Here is a 27,633-nt window from a genome sequence, read left to right as displayed (position 1 = left end):
GTATTTCACTCTGAGGTCTCTTGATATAAAGTGGGGTATAAATATTTAACCTCTCCCTCCAAAAAAAACGTTGCAGGGTCTGTGTCCTTCTGTGATCATATCCAATGGAGGAGAAAGAGGGAGAGTGGAAAGGGATCTTTATAGAGAACAGCAATGGTAGTAACACAAGGTGAAGTGTAAATCTGAGAGCAATGATAAAATACAGTTCTGCTTTACAGAGGTGAAACAGTGGTTGCATTTCTGGCTGTGTGAGAAATCCAACAAAATGGAAATACTTGGGGGTTCAGAAGAATGAAAGCTGATCAGTCCACATGGAAATACAATAACAGCATATCCAGGAAAAATTGTACATTGGATTTTATCAGACAAGGGGAATTGGAAGTATAATCCAATGGCAATCTGAACGCAATCATGGGGTTTAACATTATTGCGTGATAACCCACTAGACACAAATTTGGGCAATGGGAAGTCAGTCTGAATGCAATCATGGGGTTTCACATTATTGCATGATAGATTGCCACATGCAAATTCGGGCAATGGCATGCTATTTTCGGGGAGCCAGTTCAAACGCAATGCGCATTCACGTAATTGCGCTAAACTAGCGACTTTAAATGAATGCGTCCTGGCCCCACTTTCTTTTCATTTGAATTTAAAAGAAATTCCTCCCGTTTGATAAACTCCATTGACTATAGCAGTGATGAATGAGAAGATCATGGGCCAGGTATTACTATCAACATCCAACAAAATAGAAATGTTGTAGAAATTATTTTAATGGACCATTACTCGAATCCCACGATCAATGCATGGGTGTTTCCAGAGCTTAATCCAAAAATATAACTCTTCCAATCTCTGAAAATGCTGCAGGCTAGACATGGAACGGAGAAGATTACACTCAGAATTAATCAGGGCTGGTAAATGTTGGTTTTATTTTCATTTTCTGTACATTTTCATAAATGTACCTGTCCTAGTGTTACAGAGGAGGGTGCAGAGAAGTTACAAATAAAACAAATCTTGTAGTTTACTCCCCAGCTATTCACTTCTTTTTCAGTGTGATCCCTTTGAATTTAAAGTGGAGAGCAGTTTTTAAATGTTCAAATTATTTATTTAAGCACTGATCAATTTCTCAGAACGAAATGACTTTAAACATTTCATTGCACACTCAACATTCATTTCTCAAACTACAAATGTCAAGAAATTCACAGTTTTTACTATTTTTAATTTGTTATTGTAATTACATTTTTAATGTAATAACTTACCGAAGTTCACAAAATACAGTTTCTTAATTTATTTAGGATGGAGCAGGGTGGCGTATTCTGGGAGAAACAAATATTCCTCTCTCAGCTGAGATCTTTCTTTTTGTACAAAGTGACCTTCAGTCAATGAAACTCTAAAATCTAAAGATGTATACAATATTCCTGGAAAGTCTGCATGTAGCCACAACAAACATGTAAATGACTAGGACCATCCAATCCTAGTCATGCCTGCTCAGAAGTAAACCTCACTGAGTTCAATGAGTCTTCCTCCTAAATGAACTTAGGATCATCTCAGGCTTCGTGGCAATTTCTTTGGCTGCATGAAACTGCTTTGGGAACACTTGAGTCGAATGGGGCCCAGTGGGTCATTATGACTGCGGTCACAGTCATGCATCTCCCTTTGCCTCTGGGCTCTTCCTCAGCTCCTACATTCTACCTTCTTTACACACTTCATCCATATAATAAAACCATAATCACCTGTGGTTCCTGGGAGGAGAGACTTGATTTCAAGGAGCAGAAGATCCACCAGTCAAAGTTTCCCAAAGATGTTTTGTGGTTGTCTCCCTTGCTGCCTGGGATGGGACTCAAATGAATCCTATCTCCTCATCTTCCCTCGATCAATCATTCAGTGTTTATCTATCACACACGTCTAAGCAAGGAAGGCAACTCCCTCTCTGCCTTCTTACCAGCCTCCACAACAGACTTGCGCCTGTTCTTTTGTGTCTTGGTATCTCCAAACCAAGCAGCTTTTGTCTTCTGGTGGAGGAGGGACTAAGTTGTTTAAAGGTTTCAAAGTGTTGTTGCCTTTTAAGCTATTGGAATTTGAAAATAAATTTAGGCGCAGTACACATGGGCAGGAAGCAGCGTGGCGGCACTGATTCTAGGGTTCCAGAGCACGCAGCAACCATACGCATCAGAACTCTAGAACATGCCATACAGGGGGCTGCCATGATGACATACGCGACACATAGTGTCAGCACATCATGCACAAGAAGCAGTGTCATAGGGCTGCATTGTAGCCCTTATGATGCTGCAAGGAAGAAGCTGCTCTAGGCTGCGCAGTTTGGCTGCTCCGGGAACGATACACAACAAAGAGGGGTGGCATTTCGCCACCTGTATGTACAGCCCCTTAATGTGCTTTTATTCTTTTAAAATTATTTTATCATTTTAACTTGACATTATTTGAATTTGCTATGTATCTGGGTATAGTCACATAGGAAGATGCTTGTCTTCACGATCCACAAAATGGTGATCGGGTAGAGCAAGGGGGGTGAATCTCAGCCATACATTCCAGAACCAAGCTGTTGTATTACTGCAATTGAGTTATCGCCTGGTGAAATGCGACATCAAATGGAGATTTAAAAGTTGCTCTAATTATATAATCAAATCCCATCTGGCTTTTTAATATAAGAACAAATCTCATACAAGCATACAATTACAGAGATTTAATTGTATGTTTGCAAATGCCATGTATAGTGAACATCGCTGATTAGATTAGATTTTTTGTGATAATGTCAGTACAACTGCTGAACTACATGTTACAAAATGAAAACCAGCACAAGAGTATAATTATGGGGAGGGGATGAGGGCATTGTTTCCCCAAATCACAATCCCCCCAACGAAATTTTCTTGCACTTCTTTCATTTCCAGTGTTGCAGAGAAACATTGAGTGAGAGAGACTTGCCTGGGGAAAGAGCTAAGAGCCAGTAGCTCTCTCTATAGCTATGGCCCCATACAGACAGGCCAAAATAAAGCTGCTTTGGGTCACTTTGGAGGTATGCTATTTAAATGATGCATGCGTCCTAAGAGTCTGGAAGCCGCACCAAAGCCACGCTCCAGTCCTATTGTGCTCCTTTTTGGTGAGCAGGAAAAGTTTAAAATCTCTTCATACATTTTCATGCCTCAGATCTTGGAAATTTATTAGTCACAAATAATTTCATGATACTTTCCACTTTTAAAACTGCATATATAACTGCAAGCTTAATATTTGCAGAAGGAATAAGTGCAAGTGAAAGGGGGTCACTCACAAACCATGTATTCATCCATGTTGAATGTAGCAAAGCCTGCATTTCACAAAGCTAGGAAATTAATTTAGTAATTTACTTTAAGAGATATTCTTGTCCTGCCACTTAAGCTTATCCATCACCTAGACAAGGTACAAATCAACCTATTCAACCCTGCTCAGTTGACATGGAAGTGTCATACCTCCTCCTTCACACCCTTATTGCTAGAATAACACACTCAGTTAACTAAAGTACTTGGGAATACTTAAGTACTTGGGTTTAAAGCAAATTTAGCTCAAATCGATGTCAGTGAGAAGAAAGGAGCTTAACAACAAATGTCAATTTTACTAGGCTATAGGCTAATTTGTATGTCATTGTAAATAATAACTTACAGTGGCTACCTTTGAAAATCTGGTAGAGTATGTCCCTGCAAGTCATCTGCTGACTTATGGTGACCCTATGAATTTCATCGGGTTTTCTTAGGCAAGGGATACTCATCACATTTCACTAATTTTACAAGCTGTATTTAATTGCCATTGTTTTATCCAAGGAACAATGGGAATTGTGGGTTTATTTGGGTGTGCATGTGAGAGAGGGAATTGCCTTTCAAAAGCCTCTGAGCTTTGCCTTGTGCAACTTTAACGCCACATTTCTAAATTTAGGATACCACAGATCTACTAGACCTTGGGCCTGAACAGACTAAAACTGGAATAAGACTGTCAGAATGAAAGGTTGCATGAAAGGATGCTGCTGCTGAGAAGACCCACCCCTGGGGCTTGCTTATTTGCTTGCAATTAAATTCCTTCCTATAAAAAGTGTATGTGTGTGTTTTGGGATGTGCTGCATCTCCCAGGACAGCCACTGGAACACAGGTTAAATGTGAATTTAACATACTACTGGCAGGGAAACAATGAAGCGTTCATTCTTTATTGCTTTCCCAATCACATTTCTTCATACACACACACACACACACACACACATTTAAACATGGTGATTTGATATGCATTTCATGTCACATTATAGTTTATTCCAAACTCACGTTCAAGTATTGACTATTAGTATTATGGTACATTCTGAAATGGGATTGCACATTTTAAATTATGGGGTACTTGTGCATTATCATCCTCTTTCTGCATGCCATTTTGAGAGTCACAACAAAGGCTGTTGTCTGTGTAGGAAGCTGTCTTGGCATGCGCTGTTCAAGTAGAACACAAAGTGATGTGGAGGTGGCAAACTGAAGCTATCTCTTTGCTAATTCAATTCTGATAAGGGCAGTGCATCCAATCCCAGTTAAAGCATTCTGTGGCTATGAGTCGCTTGGAAGATATCCCAATGAACAGGGTGTGAACCAAAAAACAGACCCCTTCATCATGGCTTAACCATGCGCTCTAGTTGATAAGAGGATAGTTCCCATTCCATTTAAATCCAAAGAAGTTGTTCTCATTCTGCGTGAGTAGTATTGATAATGAACTGGATGAGAGCAACCTGATGAGAAGAGAAAGTGAGACATTCAAAAAGCAGTTGTAAAGTGAGACAACAGAGGATTAAGTGGGCTGTTCCTGACACATGGGAACAGTTGGAAGGTATGTAGTTAGTCTTTGTGGACAGTCGCAAACCAGGGATGTAGCCAGGATTTTGGGAAGGGGAGGTCCAGACTAAGTGCCACCATTATAATGGTGCTTGGGCGCGGCAGCACAGCAGCAAACGCCATTCATTGCATCTAATGGAAGGGGGGTCTGGACCCCCCGGACTCCCCCCCCCCCCGGCTACATCCCTGCGCAAACTTTGGAACTCCCTGCCATGGGAGGCTAGGGTACTCTTTTCAGCAAGAGAAAGGCCATGCTTGTTCAGAAAGGCTTTTGTTAGGTAAGCTGTGTAATGGTAATTATGGTTAGTATGGCCCTCTCAGATATAAAAGTAGGGTTCATCAAGGTTCACAGCATGAAGTGTTGCAAATATGCAGCTACCACCAGGGTGTTGCAGTGGAGCCACACAAAAGCTTTGCTTAGAGAAGCTGTAATAACAGGGTGGGAGGGACTCACACCTCTCATTCTACTCTGGCTTCACCCAGGAGAGTCATCTGAGTGACAGAGACCAGCCTGAAGGCAGAACATGGAACGCCAGCACCTCCACAAAGTCCCAGCACTGTAGTGATGTGTTTGGGCAAGACATTATTATTTCCAGTGTCATCCACAGTATTACCTTCATTAACTATCTATCTGTCTATCTAAAAATGAAGCAATGATGTAAATTCAAGTTGATCGACTCGGACTCAAGTCACTTCAATGACTCCACTTGGACACAACTCTACAATAAATAGATTCAACTTGACTCAAGACTTGCATATTTTAGCGATCAATTTGCTGACCTTGGTTGAGTAACATAACATTTTCATCCAGAAATGTCATGGATCAGAAAATAGTGAATAGACCTAACCTCAGAGCATGTGGCGTTTTCTTAGAGAGGAGCAGCAAACATGTTAGGCAATGGGATCTGCTCAGCAGCCTGTCCCCACTGCACAGCAGAGGAGCCTTCTAAAGCTTTTCCAAGAAGCTGGAGGCAAGACTCACCCCAAAAGCTTGCAATGTGTTTCTCAGAAAGGAATAGCTAATACATTGGGTAATGGGCTTGAATCAGGGACGTAGCCAGGATTTTAGGAAGGGGGGGGGTCCAGACTAAGTGCCACCATTATAATGGGGCTTGGGCCCGGTGGCGCAGCAGCACACACCATTCATTCTTCTAATGGAAGGGGGCGTCCGGACCCCAAGAACCCCCCCCCTTGGCTACGTCCCTGCTTGAATGGAGATTAGAGTCATAGTCCAATGCTCAAATCAGTACACCACATTGGTTCTCATAAAAAGTGTACAGCTAACATGAAGCAAGAATAAATACACTGCATTCAGCTACAAGGGGAATGAATATAAACTGTCTATAATGTATCTCACAAAAAGGAACACCTTTGGCAGTTCAGTTTATTGTCCTCTGTTTATCTTATTTTGGTCACCCTTCCTTGAAAATCGAAGCGTCCAGATGTTCCTTAAGGAAACAGAGTTCAAGTGAGATGCTAGGATCTTAGATTCTCTTGGCAATTTAGCGAGCATGCCATTTTATCTACAATTATCCATAGGTTCCATTTTAATAGTATCACTTAATAGTCTTACTAGCTGATAAGCAGGTGTGCTCTGGGAGTCTGATATAATGGCAGATAATTACAGCCACAATTAATTGGATTCATAAATGCCCTCAAAAATCCAGCTCAGCATGCTCTGGGGTGAGGGCCCCGCCCTTGAAATTCGGCAGGTATCCAGATTGCTAGTGCCAACACAGAGACCTTTCTTTCATTATGAAAGAAACAATTCTGCTCCGAGCATTGCATGCAAAAGGCCCCATGTTCAGTCCTTTGCATGTCTAGGTACAGCAAGAGGTAAAATAAAATACAACACAATCTGATGCAATGTAGAAAGTTGATTAAGCAGTTTTTTTCAATGCTAATCTAAGATATACGTTGAAATCCTACTTGCAATACAGCAATAACACGGTTGTGCACAAGTATATTTTCTTTTGGATGAGGCGCACAGGGCTATTCTCTAGACAGGGGGATGAGGAGGGGACAGGGCAGTAGGGGCTGCTTCCTATCCAGGGTTTCCAGGTCAGGACTGTTTCGGGTTCTGAGATTTCCTCAGACGGAAAGAGGACCTCTTATGATGCCACTGGAGGTGTGTCCTGGGGATGTCATTAGTCATGATGTCATTAGGCATTGAGCATCAAGCACAGTTGTTAAGACTGTGCCATTCAAATCAAAACTACTGACTCTAACTAATGAGAAAAATACGCAAGGACAGGTCACCAAATACCCTCCTCACAGAAGAGGATCTAGGCCAGTGATGGTGAACTTTTTGCAGACCGAGTGCCCGAACTGCAACCCAAACCCCACTTATTTATTGCAAAGTGCCACGTTCCTCTGACTTTCTAGGAATGAAATCTGGCAAACTCTGTGCTGGTGCGACAGCATGTGTGCCCACAGAGAAGGCTCTGAGTGCCACCTCTGGCATGCGTGCCATAGGTTTGCCATCACTGATCTAGGCCTTGTGATCTGAGAACCCTACACCTGTTCCTGCTGGACTTCTCTAGAGAGAGGGAAACAGAATGAGGTTGGCATTAAACTAGCATACATAAGGTTTGATTTGCATATGAGAACATGAGCAATATTATTTTGGGGTAAGACATTTCTCAATTGTTGCACCACCTCTCCTCCAGCCCTTTCATAACCCAGAGACAATAGAAAGGAAGTTGGAAAGCTCTGTCTTAGAACCGACCCATTCAGTTTCTTTTGCCAAGAACCACCTATCATCTCCTGACAACGTCACTTGGCAGTCTTTGAATAGAAAAAGCACTGTTAACCTGTGTATCTGTGTTTAAATTCTGGGGAGTAAAAACTTCCTACACCTTGGTTCTAGAAGCCTTGCAGAGTCATTCTAACTGTGGTAGTCAGGCATCATAAATGTTTGCATATCAGTCTTATCCATTGGCTGGAAAGGTAACCCATCTCTGGTATCATTACAATGGGTCCTTGGTATCTAGAACCTCACCCCTACATCCCTTTGGATACCAACATCTGTGGATGGATAAAATGGTATACTAAAATGGTAAAATTAAGACTTGCTTTTCTGTTTATATTTTTTAAAATACTTTCAAACCGTGGATAAATGAATCCATGTATAAAGAATCCATGGATATGAAGGGCTGACTTTGGTTTTATAAAAATACGGTAGACTGTTGATAGTCTGTTTGACTAGGTGAGTTGATTTTTGTATTTGGACTTGCCATAATACAGTTGGGAAAAATATTGCTAATGAGTTGAATAAACATTCAATTTACTGAGTCTAGTGACTACCACAAAATCATTTATGCTGAATATCAGTTCAGCCAGTGCTGTGTTAGATCAAGACACAGGGCCATAGGTTGCATACAGATCCATTTGTGAATCAAACCCTTGGAAGTCAAGATGACTAAACTGAGGCAGTCATACTTTGGATACATCATAAAAAGGCAGAGCTCACTAGAAAAGACAATAATGCTTGGAAAGGTCGATGGCAGTAAAAAGCGAGGCAGACCTCATACTAGATGGATAAATTCAATCAAGGGCATCACAGCCCCGAGCCTTCAGCATCTAAGTAGAGAGGATAGAGGAGCTTTGTGATGTCTCATTCATGGGGCTGCAATCTGACAAACTTGGGTCTAGGGCAGCTGACGACAGCAAATAGTGAGATCCAGCATGTGAAGAACACAAGAAAAAGCTTTGAATAGTTACCTGTCAGAAGAAAATGGTATTTAGAGACAAATATAGAACCTTGATTCTTTGTTTTAGCTTAGCAATTTGGCAGCCTCACAGTTACAACCCCCGGATTCCAGGCAGGTATTTGCAGGCAAATACTTGGCACTTGGGTTGAGAGGCTTAAGTCATCTTTGTTTCTCTATTTAAGGCTGACATTAGCAATTGTTCCTGAGAAAGATAAAGCTGAGAAGTGGCATTTGTAATGCAAATGAGCGTTCTGATCGTTGGAGTAATCTCTGAATTACAAATCTGATTGAAGCAAGGGAGCTTTAAACTTCATATGTGAAAACACCTACAGACCATGAGAACACCCTCCCCAATGTCACCAGTGGTTGCCCCCTGTGGCATCACAAGAGGTTAACCCTAGGTCTTAGGTTTCAACCCTGAAATCTCAGGGCCAGTGATAGTCCTGATCTTATGGATGCCTTGCTGTAAGTCTCTTGGAGACATCACATCTATCTTTCATCAAGAGACATATACTTTTCAACAGTCTTCTCCCTGTCCTGATTCAGCTGTGATCCTGTTGTCTAAAACCTATCTTCTCAGTCCTGCTCTCTCTCTCTCTCTCTTTAAACCAAGGTTTCTTTCTGGACTAATTTCTCTAGGAGAGCACTTGACAGGGGATCAGTGAGATGTATGTATTACCAAATAAATAAAGCTGCTTAAAATTGGGGACTCACCTAGGGAGTTACTCTGGAAGGATGGGAAAGGAACACCTAACAGTGAGTCATGAAAGGCATATTAATATGCTAAGAGCCTGGCCTGACCTTCCTAAATCACATGGCCTGAGATTAAGCTAACAAAAGTTTATTCTTGACTGACACGTTGGAAAGAATCACCTACAATGTGGAGGATTAGAAAAAAGGTGGGATTCTAGACAGATAAGTAAGCTCTCTCCATGATGGCGGCAGCCCTATCTAAAGCCTTCAAGTTGCCTGTCGACGTATAGTGACCTCATAAATTTCATAGGGTTTTCTTAGGCAAGGAATATTAAGAGGTGATTTGCCAGTTCCTTCTTCTGAAATATAGCCTACAGCATATGGTGTTCATTGGTGATCTCCCATCCAGGTACTAACCAGGACTTCCAAGCTCAGACAGGTTCTGGTGCCTTTAGGATATTTAGGTGCCTAAATACCTACCCTTAAAGGAAAGGGGGAGGCTTCTGATTTTAACAAGTGTGTGTGTGTGTATGGGGGGGGGGACTGTAGCGCATTGACCACATGCACCCGACCCTCTTTTGTAGCCTTCAAAACTGCCAAAGCTCCTATAGCCCCCTTTAAAAAACTAAGCAAAAAATTACCCCCAAATCATCCAAACTGCCACCAAAAAACAAAACAAAACACACACCCTTCCCTATGCTTTGGCTAGCTTGTGCAATCTGGCCAAGGCACAGGGGAAAGTGGGAGGGACAGGTGAATACAAAGTCCCCCCTTGTTTGCTTGCGCAAGCAAGCTAAGGCACTGGGAAGAATGGAGGGCAGGCACATGTGCGCTCACCCCACCTTCCCTCATGCCTTGGCTAACTTGATGGAGAGAGCCAGGGCAGCAGAGAAGGGTCAGGTGCAACACAGACCCCAGCAGGAGGAGGGTCCAACTGGGTGTCACCCCTCCTCTCAGGTGTCACTAGGTGCAGTCCTCAGTCCCCTAGTAATGTGCCTGGCTTGGACCATCCTAACTTTAGTATTTAGTGTGAAGTTGAAGGCTTTCATGGCCGGCATCCATAGTTTTTTGTGGGTTTTTTGGGCTATGTGGCCATGTTCTAGAAGAGTTTCTTCCTGACGTTTTGCCAGCATCTGTGGCTGGCATCTTCAGGCACGAAGCAGCACCAAGGGAGAGAGAGGGGTGTTGCTGGGAGCTGCAAGTACTTAAAGCCATTCCGTCCCTCCAGAAACCTTGAGCAGCAAGCCTTCTTCCCAGAGGGACCAGCCTGTGACGCTGAACCTTGGGCTCCTTTTTCCACCCTTTCCACTACCTTTCTGTTGAATACAAACATTGTGGAACTAGTAGTGTACCTGCCAATGTGCCTGCTTGGTGTCCCGTTGTGCAAAAGCAAATGCACAGTGGCTGTTCCTGCAGTCCCAGTGGCATTGATAAATAGTTGTGCACAATCCAAGAATGTGGCTGCAAGGCTGGAATCCTGTTGATTAAACCCGAGTAAAGTACAATCATTTGTTGAATGGTCAGTTAACACATAGATAAATGCAGCTGATTCAATGCCTCTACGCTAGCCAGGACTAAGCATAGGATTTAGGCCCATGTGAAAGGATACTCTTGCACAGCTTCACCCACACCATCCTGAATTAAATACTGTACACCTGTTATACAAAGGCAAAAAAGTGTAAGATGGCAATAGATAATCTTGCTTAAATCAATGAACACATGTAGTCTAGATAAGGAACCTGTGAACTTTATCATTTCTTGTTCAGTTGTTTCTTACTAAAATCTCCACATTTCTTTTGTTCGAAGAAAATCTCAGAGGGGTTTTTGAGCACTAGGTGGTTGTTTCTTTTTTAAAACTTGTAATGGTTTATTTATACTCTTTCCAGTCCTTCTGATTTCAACTAGACACTCATTGGCTCTCAACCTTTGCTCCTGCAGATGTTTTGGATGTCAGCTCTCAGAATTCTTGACCATTAGCCATCCTGGTGGGACTTCTGGGAAGTGACATTCAAAACATCTGGATGACCAAAGATAGCCAACCACTGATTTTGAAGTTTATCTCTTACACTTGACCTGGAGAAAGACTTTCAATCACTGAACATGAGTAAATGTACTTATCTACATCAGACTGTCCTTGTCACCTGCTAATGACTACTTAAGTATTATTGTTAAGATCATCACTATGTTGGTTATGTTTACATGTTTATTTTCACACTCCCACACTTGCTTATGTATAACTATCTGTCAACTGAGGCTACAATCCATGCATCTGATGGGCTGCAGTCATTGCAATCTTATGCCAATAAAACTTCTCAATCTTAACAATGTCACAGAACGTTGTAGGAGCAGCAACATGGCTACCCTTTTGGAAGGCATAGGGTTTCTTATTCTTTGTCATTGGCACTGTTGATTGGGACAAGCAGAAGTAGAAATCCAAGATATCTGGAGGACCAAATTTTCCTTATACCTGCCCTATTGAAGGATCCATAATAGAGCCCTGGTGGCACAGTGGTTAAATGCTTGTACTGCAGCCACTCACTCAAAACCATAAGGTTGCGAGTTCAATACCAGCAAAAGGGCTCAAGCTTGACTCAGGTTTGCATCCTTCTCAGGTCGCTAAAGTAAGTACCCAGATTGTTGGGGGCAATTAGCTTACACTTTGTAAACCGCTTAGGGAGTGCTTAAGTGCACTGATAAGAGGTATGGAAATGTACTTGCTATTGCTATTGCTATCCAAGGGAACTTTAAAAATATTTTAAAAAGGCTTTCCAAGTGCCTTCTAAGATGCAGAGCCCTCCCTCCAGTCCATCTGGTGCCATCCGGCCATGGAGGGAGAGATGCAGGCCCAGCTTCGTTGGACCTGGCCTGAATTAAGAAGAGGAGCCCTCCCTCCAGTCCATCCGCCTTGGTCCAGGCTTCAGAGGGAGAGAAGACCTGCTGGACCTGATCCCCTTCCCCACCACCATTCCCTTCTCCTTTGCATAGAATCAGTGTGCCGTGTCTTTTTAGATTGTAAGCCTGAGGGTAGGGAACTGTGTAATTAATAATAATAATAATAATTGTATGCCGCTCTGAGAGCTTTTAGGGATGAAGGGTGGGGTATAAATACCAATAATAATAATAATAATAATAATAATAATAATAATAATGTAATAAGAACAGAAGGGCCTTCACACTATCCATCCAGTTAGTAGATGGCATACTGAGCAGGTACACTTAAATTATAATGGGTGGCCTCCTGTTAATGACAAATGCATGTTTAAATCCAATTTATTTTTATGTATGTCTTTTTATGGTGATTGTGAAGAGAATAATTCTCTACATGCCTTATTCAACAAACTTCACCTCCTTGAAACTCCCTTTTCTTCTGTGGGGGTCCCCTTCTCCATAGTCCATTAGTGACTGATGGAGGCTGGGAGGATATTGGAGAAGCATCTGCCCATCTTCCTATACCCAGATATAGAATGACAAAGGCATTCTCTAGGACATCCAGGGGTCCTTTGTACATCCTGGTGAATGATACCACCATTGAACATTTTGGCCATAGGGTTATAGTAAGATGTTTCTCCAGTGTCTCCTGCTCTCCATGAGCAAATGAATGGAGGGTGGGGCCCAAAGGGGAATGTGAGTCCTATGGGAGGACACTGTACAGTCGGTCCTCCACATTCATAGGGATTAGGGGAACAAGACCCCTGTGAATGTGGAACATTTGTGAATAAGGCAAGCCCCATCCATCTCTTTCTCTGATGTCTGGGACAGCCATAGAAAGCTATCCCAGGCATGGAAGGAGGAGGTAGGTGGGGCTCATGCATGGGCTCCCCTGGTCCCTCAGATTATGAACAACTAAATTCACGAATCCCGAATCTGCAAATGTGAAGGGCTGACTGTTTCATGTGGATAGAATTTTATGCTTTGTCTTCCAATGTATGATTCTTGTGCACAGTTAAACCAAACTAAACTATTAGAAATTATATCTAAATTTCATCTGTGAAATATGCATGCAAATGAACATACACACATTTAATAGAGACTGGTGCCCTCTTTTTGGTGATACAGAAGTAGACCCCAAATGCAAGATTTGAGCTTCTTCCACACTGTGTTGGTTGGACTTTTTGTGTAGTGGAGTTGGCATAAAGAACAAGACCAAACTCTGAGAAAGACCAGTCATTATTCAAAATCAGGTGATGTGATGATAACTACAAGGTCTAGCTTTTCACTCTCAGAATAGCTCCATGGCTAATGTCTAGTTAACTCTAGAACAAAGAGTGAAGATAGGTGTGCAAAGGTGCTTGGTTCCTTCCTTCCTTCCTTCCTTCCTTCCTTCCTTCCTTCCACTTGTTCAAAGTTCCTCTCTTGCATTTCTGACTGTAATCCTAATAGCAATCCTTTAAGGTAACCCAGTATTAATGAAAGAGAGCAGCTTGAACAACAAAGTTCTTGGCAAAAGTTAGATTTAAATTGGGCATTTCCTGATCTGTGAGATCTCAAAGGAGAATGCACAGGAGAGAATGATTCCAGGATAGTTTTGTGCAAATGCTCTGTAAGAAGAATTAGTATTACAGTGGAACCTTGCTATCAGCAGACTTGCCATCGGTGGATTTCAGCATGTGTGGATGGCAAGCCCCCATTGTCCCCAATGGCAGCCCTTGCACATGGCCACACTACCATTAGGAACAGCCCCCATTGTCCCCATCAGGGGACAGCTGCGCCTCCATCAGGGAAAATGGGATTTCAGGTAAGCCCTTGTCCCTAGTGGTGGCACAGCTGCATGAATGCGCCACCATTGGGGACAACGAGACTTGAGGTCTGGCAGATTTTAGTATCTACGACAGGGTCTGGAATGGATCCCCCGTGGATACCATATTGTCCCACTGTATTGCCTTTTCAGTTTTTCTAACCAAGAACAAAAAGGATGTTCTCCTTTTAAAAACATTAGACAGAGGCTGAAGTATGGTTGGCGACATATATTGGCATAACCACAGGTTACATTTTTGTAATTTTAATTTTGGGGACATTGCGGAAGAAGGTACTCAGCAACTTCTCATGTAATTTCCCCAATGGATAACAGGCCACTGGCAAAATGAGGAGTGCCTGAACAATTCCACAGCTGAGAGAAGAAAACAGATGCCACTCTTCTTGGCCTTCACTGTATGTACTTGCTGAAGAGCTGGAGGAGGGACATCTTGTACCTCTCTTGTACCAGCTGCCAAATGCAGCAGGATGTTCCCTTGGCAACTCCCAGCCTCTCCGGGATAATAAATAGTCATGGTGATGTACTTTTGTGCTGGGAGACATCCTTCTGCCAAAGCTGGAAGGGTATCTTGCACAGAATTTGGCCATTGTTATTCCACAAAGACATGACTTTGGTACCTGCACCGCCCTCAAAAACCCTGTCAGATTCTTGACTGTTGCAATCCCCTTGTCAGATGTTAGCAAAGTAAACATCTGAAGCCAGCTATTTTATCATTCCATTTCTGATGCTGAGATGTATCATTATTTGTGTAGATGAAATGGCTTGATGAAATATCAGCAAATTTAAAGAATCCCTGAAATTTGCCCCCCCCAAAACCCCACTTTTTTTATAAACCAGAAACTTATCTAAAGGTAGAAACCATGTGAAACATTCCAGTGAAGTATACTGGAAACAGGGGGAAGGTTAAAGAAAACAGGCTGAAGGGGGAATGGCATGGAGTATTGCTGACTGACCCTTGTTAATATTATGCACTAGTTTGTTGGGTGTATATATGTTCATGTGTCATTCACACCCATAAAAACAGGCCTAGTGAGACAGGGGAAACTGGTGGAACAAAAGGAGTTGAAAATCACAAAGTTGATAGATGGGGCCTCCAAATGTGGTTTTGGTAGAAGAGCTTTAACATCCCTTCTTCCAGTCTTTAAGAAAGGCTCTGAGCAAGGCAGTTGTTTGCTGTGTCCTCTAGCGCCAGAGGGCAATATGGCCAACAGCTGTACTGTATTAGCATGGTGTCCTAACAAGGGTTAGGGCCCATACATCCCTCTCTCACTGCAGATTCTTGCTTTCACTTCATTCTTTTATAAAAGACATAATTACACCTCTCCCCCTAATATAAGGAGAGAGGATAGCAACATTCATTTTCATTTAGGACAGTAGAATAGCTCAAGCCACCGTGACAGAGAGCCTGGCAAGACCGTGACAAATGATGGATGTTCCTTGAAGTTATAGGAAACCTGAGAAATATTGGAAAGACAACTCAAGCACAAGGAGGGCAATTAATCCTCTGTGTCTTTGAGGTGAAGCTTCTTTCTGTGCTGAATTTGGTGGGTCAGGTGTGGGTCACCACGTCCCGTTGACCGTCTTCTGGATCCAGGGCACAATGCAGCAGACTTTGGCATATACACCTGGATTCCCTTTCTGTGCACAGACATATGTGCCCCAAGAAACCACACCTTCAAGCTGCCCATTACAGATGAGTGGGCCCCCAGAGTCACCCTAAAGAGAGAAATGTTAGAAATGTTTAATGCTCTGCAGATACACCCATGTTAGACATCCCTATCAGGCCACTACCAACCTGGCACCCTCCAGATGTGTGAATGGTAAGTACCATCATCCCGAGCAACATGGCCAATGAAGGATGATTAGGATTGTAGTCTACCCCATCTGAGGTTCAGTGACCTAATTTATTTTGTTCAATATGCAAAGCTTGAAAAACAACTTTTAAAAAGTAGTTACCACCATAGAAAAAGGTCTCTGAATCTAGTTAGTTACCATTACAGTACACTTTTTTAAAAAGTAGTTCTTTACTTTCTCATTTTACAAAATATCTAGAACAGTTATTTCAGAAAGCCACAAACTTGAGTCCTACTAGTTACTGCTTTGTGAAACAAAATATCCCTCATCATTATGCTAGCACCCACATCAGTTAATAAAACATTACTTGAAATATATTCTTCTTCCATTATTGATGGATACCACTCCCATAACTTTAAAAATAACTAAAAGATACATTTACTCTGCACTGCCCCCATTAAGGTTTCAGTAACAATGTAATGTAGTAATTACTTAGTTACTGGGGAAAGGAACTATAGCTTAGTACAGACCGGCACCTTCCACCGGTCTGGGGCCGAAATTAGGGCTCTGTAGGGCTGGGCGTCCATAGGCACCCAGTCCTACTTTTGGCACCCATGCACCATCTTGCTGTGCCCTTGTCCATATGGGATGTGTGACGATGACGTATGGGCATCGTCTCCTTTTTAGGGAGCATGTCGGTGCTGCGTTGTCACCGACAAGGGGCAACAATGGGCAGCATGGAGCTGCCTGTCTGTATCCTCCTTAAATTTCCAAATTCTGTAAGTAAAATAGATTTTGTTGTGTTTATCAGGAAAGGTAGGTAAAACCTAGTTCAGTAGCAGAATGTATGCTTCTTATGTTGATTTTCCACTTTCAGTTCTCAGCATCTCCAGCGGGCTTTGGGAAAGGCTTTTAGAGTGGGACCTTGGTATCTGCTGGGGTTTGGTTCCAGGACTCCCCATGGATGTCAAAATCCATGGCTGTTTAAGTCCCATTAAATACAGTGGCATGGTGAAATGGCAACCCTTATATAAAATAACAAATCAATGCTTTTTGGAATTTATATATATTTAAAATATTTTCAAAATGTGGATGGTTTAATCCGTGGATATGGAGGGCCAACTGTACCTAAAAACCTAGAGGGATGCTGCCAGTCAAGGTGTGGCACAGAAGAAAGACCATGTAGTTCAGTAGCTCATCCCTGGCTTTTAAATTATGAGCATCCAAACGGTTAACTCTCCCGCTTCTAATGTAGGATATGAGTTCCCATCAGTCCCTGACAGTCTAGCAAACAGTGAGGAAAGATGGGAAATTGCATCTGGAGGACCACACACTTCCCACCCAGGCTTACATCTTTCTCACTCTCCCTCTAGAGCAGACCTGCACAACATGGTAGTGGTAGGTAGGGGCCAAAATTAAAATAGGCTAAACTTCTTTGAGCCACAGATAGGTTTTAATTAATTAATTATTATTTATTTAATAATAATTAATATTAATATTAATTCCATCCTCCTTGCCCTCTGCCCAGCCCTCCACTCCGGAAAAAGTCAAGCAGTGGAGGAGCCTTGCCTGTCCTTCTCCTCCTCTGCCAGGACTTCTCCTACAGAGGAGCCTTCCATTGCTTGGCCTTCTCAGGAGAAGGCCAGGCAGAGGAAGAGCCTTGCAGAGCAAGTGTTTGACTCTCCTCCCCTTCCACCGCCGCCACTGGCCCTCTCCTCAAGAGAAAGCCAGGCAGCAGAGAAGCCCTGTGGGGTGAGCATTTACCATTCTGCCTGGCCCTCTCTTCAGGAGGAGGCCAAGTGGCAGAGATGCCTTGAAGTCATTCTACATTCTCATGGGCCACCCAAAATCCTTTGGTGGGCCACATGCGGCCCCTGGGCCATATGTTGTGCAGGCCTGCTCTAGAGATTAAGGTCAAGCCTCAATTGACCTTAACTGGCCACTATACTTCCTCTTACCTGACAAGAGTCGGTGCCTCCTTGTGGTACTCCAGCACATACCATGAATGGAGTAATAGCACCACGATATGCTTTATTGCATGTCTGTTCAGGGACAATATTGACCTCTGCACACTGTAGCTGTGCTGGAAGCTGGGCTGGAAGAGATATAAAATACAAAGATGTTAACGTTGGTGGGAAAAAAACAGCACTAGCATTGGATGGGGGATACTTTGAATCATAGAGTCAGAAGAGACCTCAAGGGCTATCAAGTTCAACCCTCTGTCAAGCAGGAATCAAAGCACCCCTGACAGATGGCCATCCAGCCTCTATTTTAAAATATCCAAAGAAGGAGACTGCACCACATTCCAAGGGAATAAGGCTCTTCCAACTCTACCATTCTAGAAATAGAAAGAGATGGGCAAGGAATGAGCCCAGTCTGGGTACTGTAAACATGTTGGAAGGAGGAATGTCCTTGCCACCCAGGCCACTGTTGCTCCCTCCATCACCTTGTATATTTGGAAGATGGCTTTCTGAAGAGGAGAATTGCCTCTGTCCATGGCAGAGTTTGGAATGCTATTTTAGATATCAGCATTACTAGTTAATGTTTAATAGCAATGCATCAAATTACTTGTTGCTCATTACTAATGGGCTATGGCTTCAAAATATTAATTATTTTTGAACAAAAATACAAATAACAAATTGGAAAAACAGGAAAAAAAATCTCCATATGACTCTCCAAAAAGTTTTAGAAGCAACAAGTAAATGTGCCTGACCATACCAACACTTGATGCCAACCCTTCTCCATGGCTCTGGATTAGATCCCAAATAGAAAACTGGTATACTGGATTTTGTTTGTTTTAAATAACCATAATCTGAGACCAAGGTTTCAACCTTATCCTGACTAGGACAACATGAAGTCACCTTTTCAACAGTCTGATCATAACGTGTCTAGTAAACTGCCCCTGCGGTTAGGGCAGATGCAAGAGAATTATCCACCTGCCTGTTAGGGCTATTCACAACAGTTGGATGGGGATAAAAATCCTAAACAGGGATTTAACAGATGGGTTTGGCTGGCAGCCCTGTTGGATCATTTGCTGATCACTGAACCATTGGGCCCCTGTCCCCTCAACCTGAATGGTCATACATCTCTAACCCAAGGATGATGTTATCTATGGAATTGATTAAATTATGATTGATGTTCATTGATTTATGACCCATGTAATTGCTTTAAAGGCCATCTTGTCAACACATAGTACAGTGTCTGGCCTCTTTTGCCCAGTGCAATAAGACGCAATTCCTGGTTACATTGAAGACTGAGAAATATGATTTAATGAAAGTGTAGTAAGGGGAAAACATGCAATCATCATACTTGCATGTAGCTTTCTAAGATATCGGAATCATAAGAACTGACATCAGGCCCTTTCACACTATGCAGTTATAGCCTATGATTCCATGTTAACTCACTTGGCTGCATCCTACAGAATCCTCGGGTTTGTGTTTTGGTGAGGCAAACTAAAAATCCCAGGATTCCATGGTATGTTCCCATGGCATTTAAAGTGGAACCAGTTACATAGTGGAAACGGCCTATGGGAAAAATAAGACAGCTTCTGATTCTCCTAGCATTCTCAGACCGTGACAATTTTGTAGAACAAAAAATTATTCCAACTTGGTGTTGCTCATTCCAGGGTTATGGTTTGCAGGAAAAAGCCAATTTCTCCATAAATATTTCTTAAAGGCTCTAGAAGCCTTAGTAAAAAATAAAAATTAAAAATAAAATATCTACAGGGCCTAAAGCTCCTCACTCATTTAAGAGATGGATTGGAAGCAATAACCAGAAATAGGTTTGAAGTAAAAAAAAAAATCTGTGGCCAGTAGCAGAATGAAAACTGGCTGGGATATTGACTGAGTTGGCGTGCTCTAGTATTAAAGCATTATGAAGTGTTTACTGTTACCAATCAATCATTCCCAGTATTGTTTCAGAATACAAGGATCACCACAAGCCCCGGGGGAGAGGGATTGGAAACTTGGCCATGCAGCTGGGGGATTATGGGAGTTGTAGTCCAAAACATAACTGTTTCCAGGCTCTGCCAAAGATTTAGCAACAATGAGATCAAGAACTATCTGATGCACTGTGGAAATGTCTGGGAATTGTGGTCTCCAAAAGTAACCTTTGTTGTAACCCGCTTTGATCTCTTTGGAAAAGCGGGCTATAAATAAACAGTATTATTATTATTATTATTATTATTATTATTATTATTATTAACTTTCTTAAGCTCTGGGATATTTCAAGTGTTTCTCACTGCACCTTGAGGAGATCTGGTGGTGCCCCAGCCTGAGACGGTGCATGGCTTCCCATCATCGGGGCAGCCAGATGGTAGCTGAACGGTCCTTACAGCCTCAGTCAATCGGGCACAAGGGTTAAGACGGAGCAGCATGTAATCCCTGTTGTTTTGTCTTCGGTCATATTCTGGGTGCACTTTGACTTCAGCAATATTCAAGCACTGTTCTGTCCTTTCAATCCTCTTCAAATTGTGCTTCCCTAGGCATACTTTCATTCTATATTGGTAGGAGGCAAAAATAAAAGAGGATAAGAACAAAAACAATAGAGGGTAGAGAGGCTTGGGGATGAGGGTAGCTGATGTTCCTGAGATTTAAATTGTCACCCTAAGAGTTAACCATGAATCTGAAATGTCAAGGCCAAAGCCTAAGGAGTTTATCAAATGGGAGGAATTTCTCTTAAATTCGAATGAAAAGAAAGTGGGGCCAGAATGCATTCACTTAAAGTCGCTAGTTTAGCGCAATTATGTGAATGCGCATTGCGTTAGAACTGGCTCCCCATTGTCTGAAAATAGCATGCCATTGCCTGAATTTGCATATGGCAGTCTATCACGCAATTACATGAAACCACATGATTGTGCTCGGACTGACTTCCCATTGCCCGAATTTGCGTCTAGTGGGTTATCACGCAATAACGTTAAACTCCATGATTGTGTTCAGATTGCCATTGGATTATACTTCCAATTTCCCTTGTCTGATAAACCCCCTGGAAACAGCCATTGCCTGTTGAATTTTTAAGCTTCTTTTGTTGTTAAATAGTAGCATAATATATAACTGGAATCTTCCATGTTAATTTATGTTTCCAGAATGGCAACAAGGTGGTACCAAACAAAGTATCACTTTAAAAACCAATCAAGACTTTTAACTTTGAACAGGAATTAAAATTGCAAATATAAAATTAAAACTCTCCAAGTTAAACCTATCAACATCAGTGCAAAGTTACTTTTTTGGACCATGGCTCCCAGAGTCTCTGGTTGGCATGAGAATACAGTTGTAGACTAAAAAGAATAATTTTCCAAGTTTTGCATTAGTTGTTTTTAAAAGCTTAGGAGAACAAACACATTCCCCTCCTGCCTCCACAAAAGTAAAGGTGCTGCCACATTGCAAAATAAAGCAGTTTGACACCACTTTAACTTCCATGGCTCAATGCTATGGAATTCTATGAAAGTCTAGATAGCCCTGTTTAAATATTTGAAGGGATGTCATATTGAGGAGGGAGCAAGCTTGTTTTCTGCTGCTCCAGAGACTAGGACCTGGAGCAATGGATGCAAGCTGCAGGAAAAGAGATTCCACCTCAACATTAGGAGGAACGTCCTGACAGTAAGGGCTGTTTGACAGTGGAACAAACTCCCTCGGAGTGTAGTGGAGTCTCCTTCCTTAGAGGTCTTTAAACAGGGGCCATCTGTCGGGGCTGCTTTGATTGAGATATCCTGCATGGCAGGGGGTTGGACTGGATGGCCCTTGCGGTCTCTTCCAATTCTTATTCTATGATTCTATGATTCTAGTTTGGTGGGACGCCAGAGCTCTCTCACAGGGAAGGGTAAATATCTTATTTCTATAGCACTGAGTGATAGCAATTAAAGTGGTGTCAAACTACTTTATTTCTGCAGTGTGTCAGCAGCCAAAGAACAGCTCTAGCTTCAGAAGGGCATTTCAGAGACAAGGAACCACCTGTGTTTGATTTCCACAGGACTTGGCTGTACTTCAGTGCCAATGTGCACTGTCAGGCTCTGGCTTCCCTAGCCTGGTACTCTCTAGATGCTGCCAGACCACCACATGGCATCATGCCAAACAATAGGGCAATTGATCAGCAATGATGGGAACAGTAGTCTTAATTGAACTGCTGTAAAACCATGCTGTTTGATATTAGTACCAAAATAAACCCCTCATTTCCCTGCCCCTGCATCTCCACTTTTGTATTGTTTCCCTCGACTTACTGTCTCCTCGGTTTGCAATGGGCTGCTGAGAGGACCCAGCATGGATGCACTAAACTCCCTCCACAATAAATGTTCCAGTTGCCTCTGCGTCCTGTAACAAGGGCTGCCTGGAATGGTCTGGAGGCTTGTGGGCAGGCATATCCCCCAATGATCCGCTCGCCTGTCCCATTCTGTGCAATGGCTGCAAAACACATAACACAAGACAAAAAATTGGTCATTTATTTATTACATCTATATCCTGCCTTTCTTCCAGTGAGGTCAAGGCATTGCACTTTTCATTTCTGCTGCTCATTTTGTCTTCACACCCACTGGTGAGATACATCAGCTAAAAGTGTGAGGCTCAGTGAGGACTTGAACACAACTCTCCTAAGTCCATGTCCAACACTCTCACCACTCTCCCACTCTGGAACTTTGCACACAGTGCAAGAGCAAGAACCAGATGAATGGCATGGCATTGCCCATTAGTGAATAGCAATGGTTGTGGTACATGTACATTGCAGTTTCATATGAAGTATCTTTGTACATATTTATCTAATTGAATTTGTAGCATGTTTATAATCTTCATCTGGTTTGTCATCTCATCAACTAGTCCAGTAGGTCATTATTACTTCCAGAGAAGGAAATGAGAGAATACGCCTTCAGGAAACATCCTGTCTGAGGACACACGTCCATACCTAATTCTTTTTCCTAGTACTGGGACACACATTTTAATAACACATTTTAAATCTATGTATATCTTTAATCCATGAACATGAAAAGAGCTACCCTGAATGAGACCAAAGGCTGATCTAGTCCAGCTTTCTGCCCCATGACAGCTATCAAGATGCCAATGAGAAGCCCACAGGGGTATGGCTTTGTTCATGCCTAGAATTCATACCTTTGTTATGTTCACATTCCCTTGGTAACTTTGCCTGCCCATTTTCTATGGATGCATAAATGTTTCTGAATGCTCAGTTGCAATACTCCTCCCAAATTGCTGCAATATTCTCCCACAGAAATTGGGGGAGGAAAATTTCACTTGGGAGGGCAAAATTCTTATGGAGGGCAGTGCCCTCAGTTTTCCTTTGCCCACAGCCACATCCCTGCAGGACATGAACATAGTTGCTCCTCAGCCACTGATGCTGGCGTTATTGTGACTATAATCCATTGAGAGCCTTATCCTCCATAAGTTTTTCCAATGCCCTTTTAAAGCCATTCAAATTGATGACGATGCTTCTGGTTAAAATACAATTAAGCTAAATTAAAAACACAAGTTAAAACATCATTAAAAAACATTTAAAACATGATGACATGAAAAATACTGCACCCTCTGCTCATTAAAAGCTCTATTTACTATCAACAAATGCCTTCTTAAATAAAAACTTCTTCACTTGCCAGTGGAAAGAGATTCATATCACACCATTTAATTTGCTTCTTGGCTTAAATACCCTAAAGGCGTCAGATCCCATTTGATCTTGGAAAGTCCTGGTTAGAACTTGGATGGGAGACTGCCAACAAATACCATGTGCTGTAAGATATATTTTAGAGGAATGAACTGGCAAAATTATCTCTTGAGTATTCTTTACCTAAGAAAACCCTATAAAATTCATGGGGTCGCCAAAAGTGAACAGGCAACTTGAATATACATATAGCTGCTTGTTGACACGTGTTAACGCTTCCCTGTCCAACTACTTTCCTTGTTTTGTTTGAAAACTTCTATAGGCTCATTTTTAGCTCATTTATGGGCATCTTGCTTGTGACATTAAATCAATGTCACACCCCTCACCAAATGGGTGTCCAGAGCGGTCGTAATTCTCATCCGATTTTTTCCTCAATGCCTCTTTACCATTTTTTAAAAAGAGTATCTAGAGGGCTAGTGATCTCTAGTAAATTGTTACGGTGCTATTGCTGTATTTGATTCATTTAGAGCAGTGGTTCTCAACCTTCCTAATGCTGTGAACCTTTAATACAGTTCCTCATGTTGTGGTGACCCCCAACCATAGAGGAGCAGTGACTCAGTTCCTAAGACTATTGAAAATATGTGTTTTCCAATGGTCTTAGGCGACCCCTGTGAAAGGGTCGTTCGACCCCCAAAGGGGTCCCGACCTACAAGTTGGGAACCACTGATTTAGAGCAAGATGGCCCCCATCCCGACACTCCCTGTTTCTCTCTTCCAGGGCCTCACTTCACACGGGGAAGGAGGAAATACATCTATAGCACTATTACAAGATATGTGGTTAGAACGTCCAACAGTGGTCCAAAACACACTGCAGAAATAATCCAGTTTGAGACCGCTTTAACTGGCTCAATGCTAGGGAATTCTGGGAATTGTACTTTTGTGAGACATTTAGCTTTCCCCGTCAGACAGCTCTGGTGCTACAATAAACACCAATTCTAGCACTGAGCCAGGGCAGTTAAAGCAGTCTCAAACTGGATTATTTCTGCAGTGTATTTTGGACCAGTGAGATCTTCTGGGGAACAAATAGTTTCTTCTCTTTGTGTATATCAAATCAAAATATGCATCCCCAAGAGAATTAATGTTATTGACACTAGTAACCAGACAGAATGTAACAGCTTAAACTTAAAGAACTAGCCAGAGTCCCCTTGCTGCAGCCAAGGCTAAAATGGCTGGACTAAGGAAAACTCTATAGACTTGTGGTGTTATATGACTTACTGGCCACTTTCCCACCAGGCTCTGTACCTCTGCTGTCACCAAATGTGAAGACTTCCACAATCTCACAATGACCTGAAACAGACAGGCCAAAAGTGCTGGCCACAAATGGAGCAGAAAATAAACACTCCTTTTTGGTGGCCAGTTCAGGATCATCTCCTTTTGCCACATCTGCTTGAGGCCTATTATCACCAGCAAAAGTTCATTAGCAAAAGTTGAACATAACAAAGCAGTTTGACTATTTAATGTATTTAAGACACCTTGCATACTCTCTCACATGCTCCACTCCTAACTCTTAAACACCACTCATTAATTCCTAAACCTGACAGACTCCCTTCTTCTTTCTAACTCCTCTAATAACAGGAGCGTGTCCAAAGGAGGGTGACCAAAATGGTGAAGGGTCTGGAAACCATGTCCTATGAGGAACGATTTAGGGAGCTGGGGATGTTTAGCCTGGAGAAGAGAAGGTTGAGAGGTGATAAGATAGCCCTATTTAAATATTTGAAGGGATGTCATGTTGAGGAGGGAGCAAGCTTGTTTTCTGCTGCTACAGAGAATGGGACCTGGAACAATGGATGCAAGCTCCAGGAAAAGAGATTCCACCTCAACATCAGGAGGAACTTCCTGACAGTAAGGGCTGTTCGACGGTGGAACAAACTCCCTTGGAGTGTGGTGGAGTCTGCCTCCTTGGAGGTTTTTAAACACAGGCTGGATGGCCATCTGTCGGGGATGCTTTGATTGAGAGTTTCTGCATGGCAGAAAGGGGTTGGACTGGATGACCCTTGTGGTCTCTTCCAACTCTATGATTCTATAATAACTGACTAAATCATTTGTCACCTCATCGTTTACCAATTCACATCTCCAGACTCTTCACTCTCAGCATTCCATTCTCTCACTCCCTCTGGACAGCTCTTTTACATATGCATACATAAACAAATTCAAATCCCTACTCAGCCATATAAACCCACTGGGTAACCTTGGGCAAGACACACACTCTCAGCCTCAGAGCATGGCAATGACACACCCCCTCTGAAGAAACTGTTGGAAGTGCAACAACGTTCTGCACTGAAAGACTTAATGCTTCAAAGTGGAACCCAACAATTATCATCCAGTTAGTCTGACATCAATATCAGGAAAGATTCTGGAGCAGATCATTCAACAGAGAGTCTGTGAACATCTAGAAGGCAGTTCCATAATCACAAAAAGTAAACGTAGCTAATACCCCAGAGGACAGGATCAAAATTCAAAATGAATAGACTAGAAAGCTGGGCCAAAGCTAACAAAATGAAATTCAACACGGAGAAATGTAAGGTACTGCACTTAGGGCGGAAAAATGAAATGCACAGATTTAGGATGGGGGACACCTGGCTGAATGAGAGTTTTACGTATGAAAGGGATCTGGGAGTCCAAGTAGACCACAAGTTGAACATGAGTCAACAGTGCGATGCAGCAGCTAAAAAGGCCAATGCAATTTTAAGCTGCATCAATAGAAGTATAGTATCTAGATCAAGGGAAGTAATAGTGCCACTATATTCTGCTTTGGTCAGGCCCCACCTGGAATATTGTGTCAAGTTCTGGGCACCACAATTCAAAAAGGATGTTGATATGATAGCCCTGTTTAAATACCTGAAGGGATGTCATATTGAGGAGGGAGCAAGCTTGTTTTCTGCTGCTCCAGAGACTAGGACCCGGAACAATTGATCCAAGCTGCAGGAAAAGAGATTCCACCTCAACATTAGGAGGAACTTCCTGACAGTAAGGGCTGTTCGACAGTGGAACACACTCCCTGGGAGTGTAGTGGAGTCTCCTTCTTTGGAGGTCTTTAAACAGAGACTGGATGGCCATCTGTCGGGATGCTTTGATTGAGAGTTCCTGCATGGCAGGGGGTTGGACTGGATGGCTCTTGAGGTCTCTTCGAACTTTATGTTTCTGTGATTCTTTAATCAGAAATTCCTGGGACTTGACACTGAGTACCTTTGATCCACTTCATCATCTCTCTACAGAATAACTTGTTCCTTACCTTCAGAGCTCATCAGAAGCAACCCAAAGACCAAGAGCTTCATAGTTTTGCTAGTGGATCAACAGGAGCTTATGAATATTCCTGTGAAATTTCCTGCAGGGCAAAAGATGTGCAGAGACAGTTCATTAATGGTTTGTGCAAGGTACTGATACTGGTCCACCTACACACCCTAGTAAATGATACTGAACAACATTACTAAGAGTAATCATGCAAACAGTCCTCCAGTCATTATTATTCATGACACATAATCTTTAATACTGATGCTAAAACAAAAGGAAGGCAAACACTTCCTTTAGGCAAGGACATGTGTGGGTTTCTTGGGGGTGGAGTGCATGAGAGGGAACTGAGTTGGAAAGAGGAAATTATTTCTTTCCTAGCAGCCATTTATTCTGAAAGAGAAAAGCAATGATGCTAACTGGAAAAAAAAACAGATTATTTTAACTGATTAAGTGGATTGTTTAAGTTATTAGCATATAGTTTTAATGATTTGCAGCAACCAGTTTAATGGTTAGAACTGCTGAGGAGGAGGCTATACATTAAATATATCAAGACATTAAATTTGATGCAAATGAGTCAAATACATAGAACAAAAACATCAGAGTTCTGAAAGACAGATACATTGCCTCTTAGTTGTACTTAATCATGTCCAGTATCTATGAATTAGAAAATTATGGATAGGGAAAGGTCTGAGGCAGCGGAATGGAGTGGTTGAAGAAAGGAGTGAAGAACCATGGTCCTCCAGACAGTGGCATCCATAGAGTTGGTGCCACCTGGTGTGGTAACTCAAGTGTGATAACCTCCATTGATGGATTTTCCCCATCAGTGAAAAGGGATTCTTAATCATGGTTGAGGGATGCGGCAGCTATGGATTATTGGCGGCGGTGCGCAGTAAGTACTGCATAATCAAAGCCACTGTGTTTTGGGATCTAACTGCAGTTTAAAAGCTGTGTGT

At 42.3% G+C, this 27,633-nt stretch overlaps 1 protein-coding gene across 1 annotated transcript; it reads right to left on the bottom strand.

The window, feature by feature from the left end:
* Positions 1-15,563: 15,563 nt before the first annotated feature.
* Positions 15,564-26,724, bottom strand: LOC149304910 (kallikrein-14-like). The gene is made up of 5 exons (XM_089479238.1): positions 26,682-26,724; positions 22,012-22,192; positions 20,043-20,293; positions 17,756-17,892; positions 15,564-15,719 (listed from the first exon to the last, which is right to left on the bottom strand). The coding sequence occupies exons 1-5, from the start codon at positions 26,722-26,724 to the stop codon at positions 15,564-15,566; spliced, it is 768 nt and encodes a 255-aa protein (XP_089335364.1).
* Between the last annotated feature and the right edge of the window lie 909 nt (positions 26,725-27,633).

Source organism: Sceloporus occidentalis, unplaced genomic scaffold (genome assembly GCF_023333645.1).
Source record: "Sceloporus occidentalis isolate IW3139 unplaced genomic scaffold, rSceOcc1.0.p SCAF_13, whole genome shotgun sequence".
NCBI classification, from domain to species: Eukaryota; Metazoa; Chordata; class Lepidosauria; order Squamata; family Phrynosomatidae; genus Sceloporus; species Sceloporus occidentalis.
The sequence above is the reverse complement of the archived record's forward strand: the minus strand, read 5'-3'. Positions and strand labels throughout refer to the sequence as shown.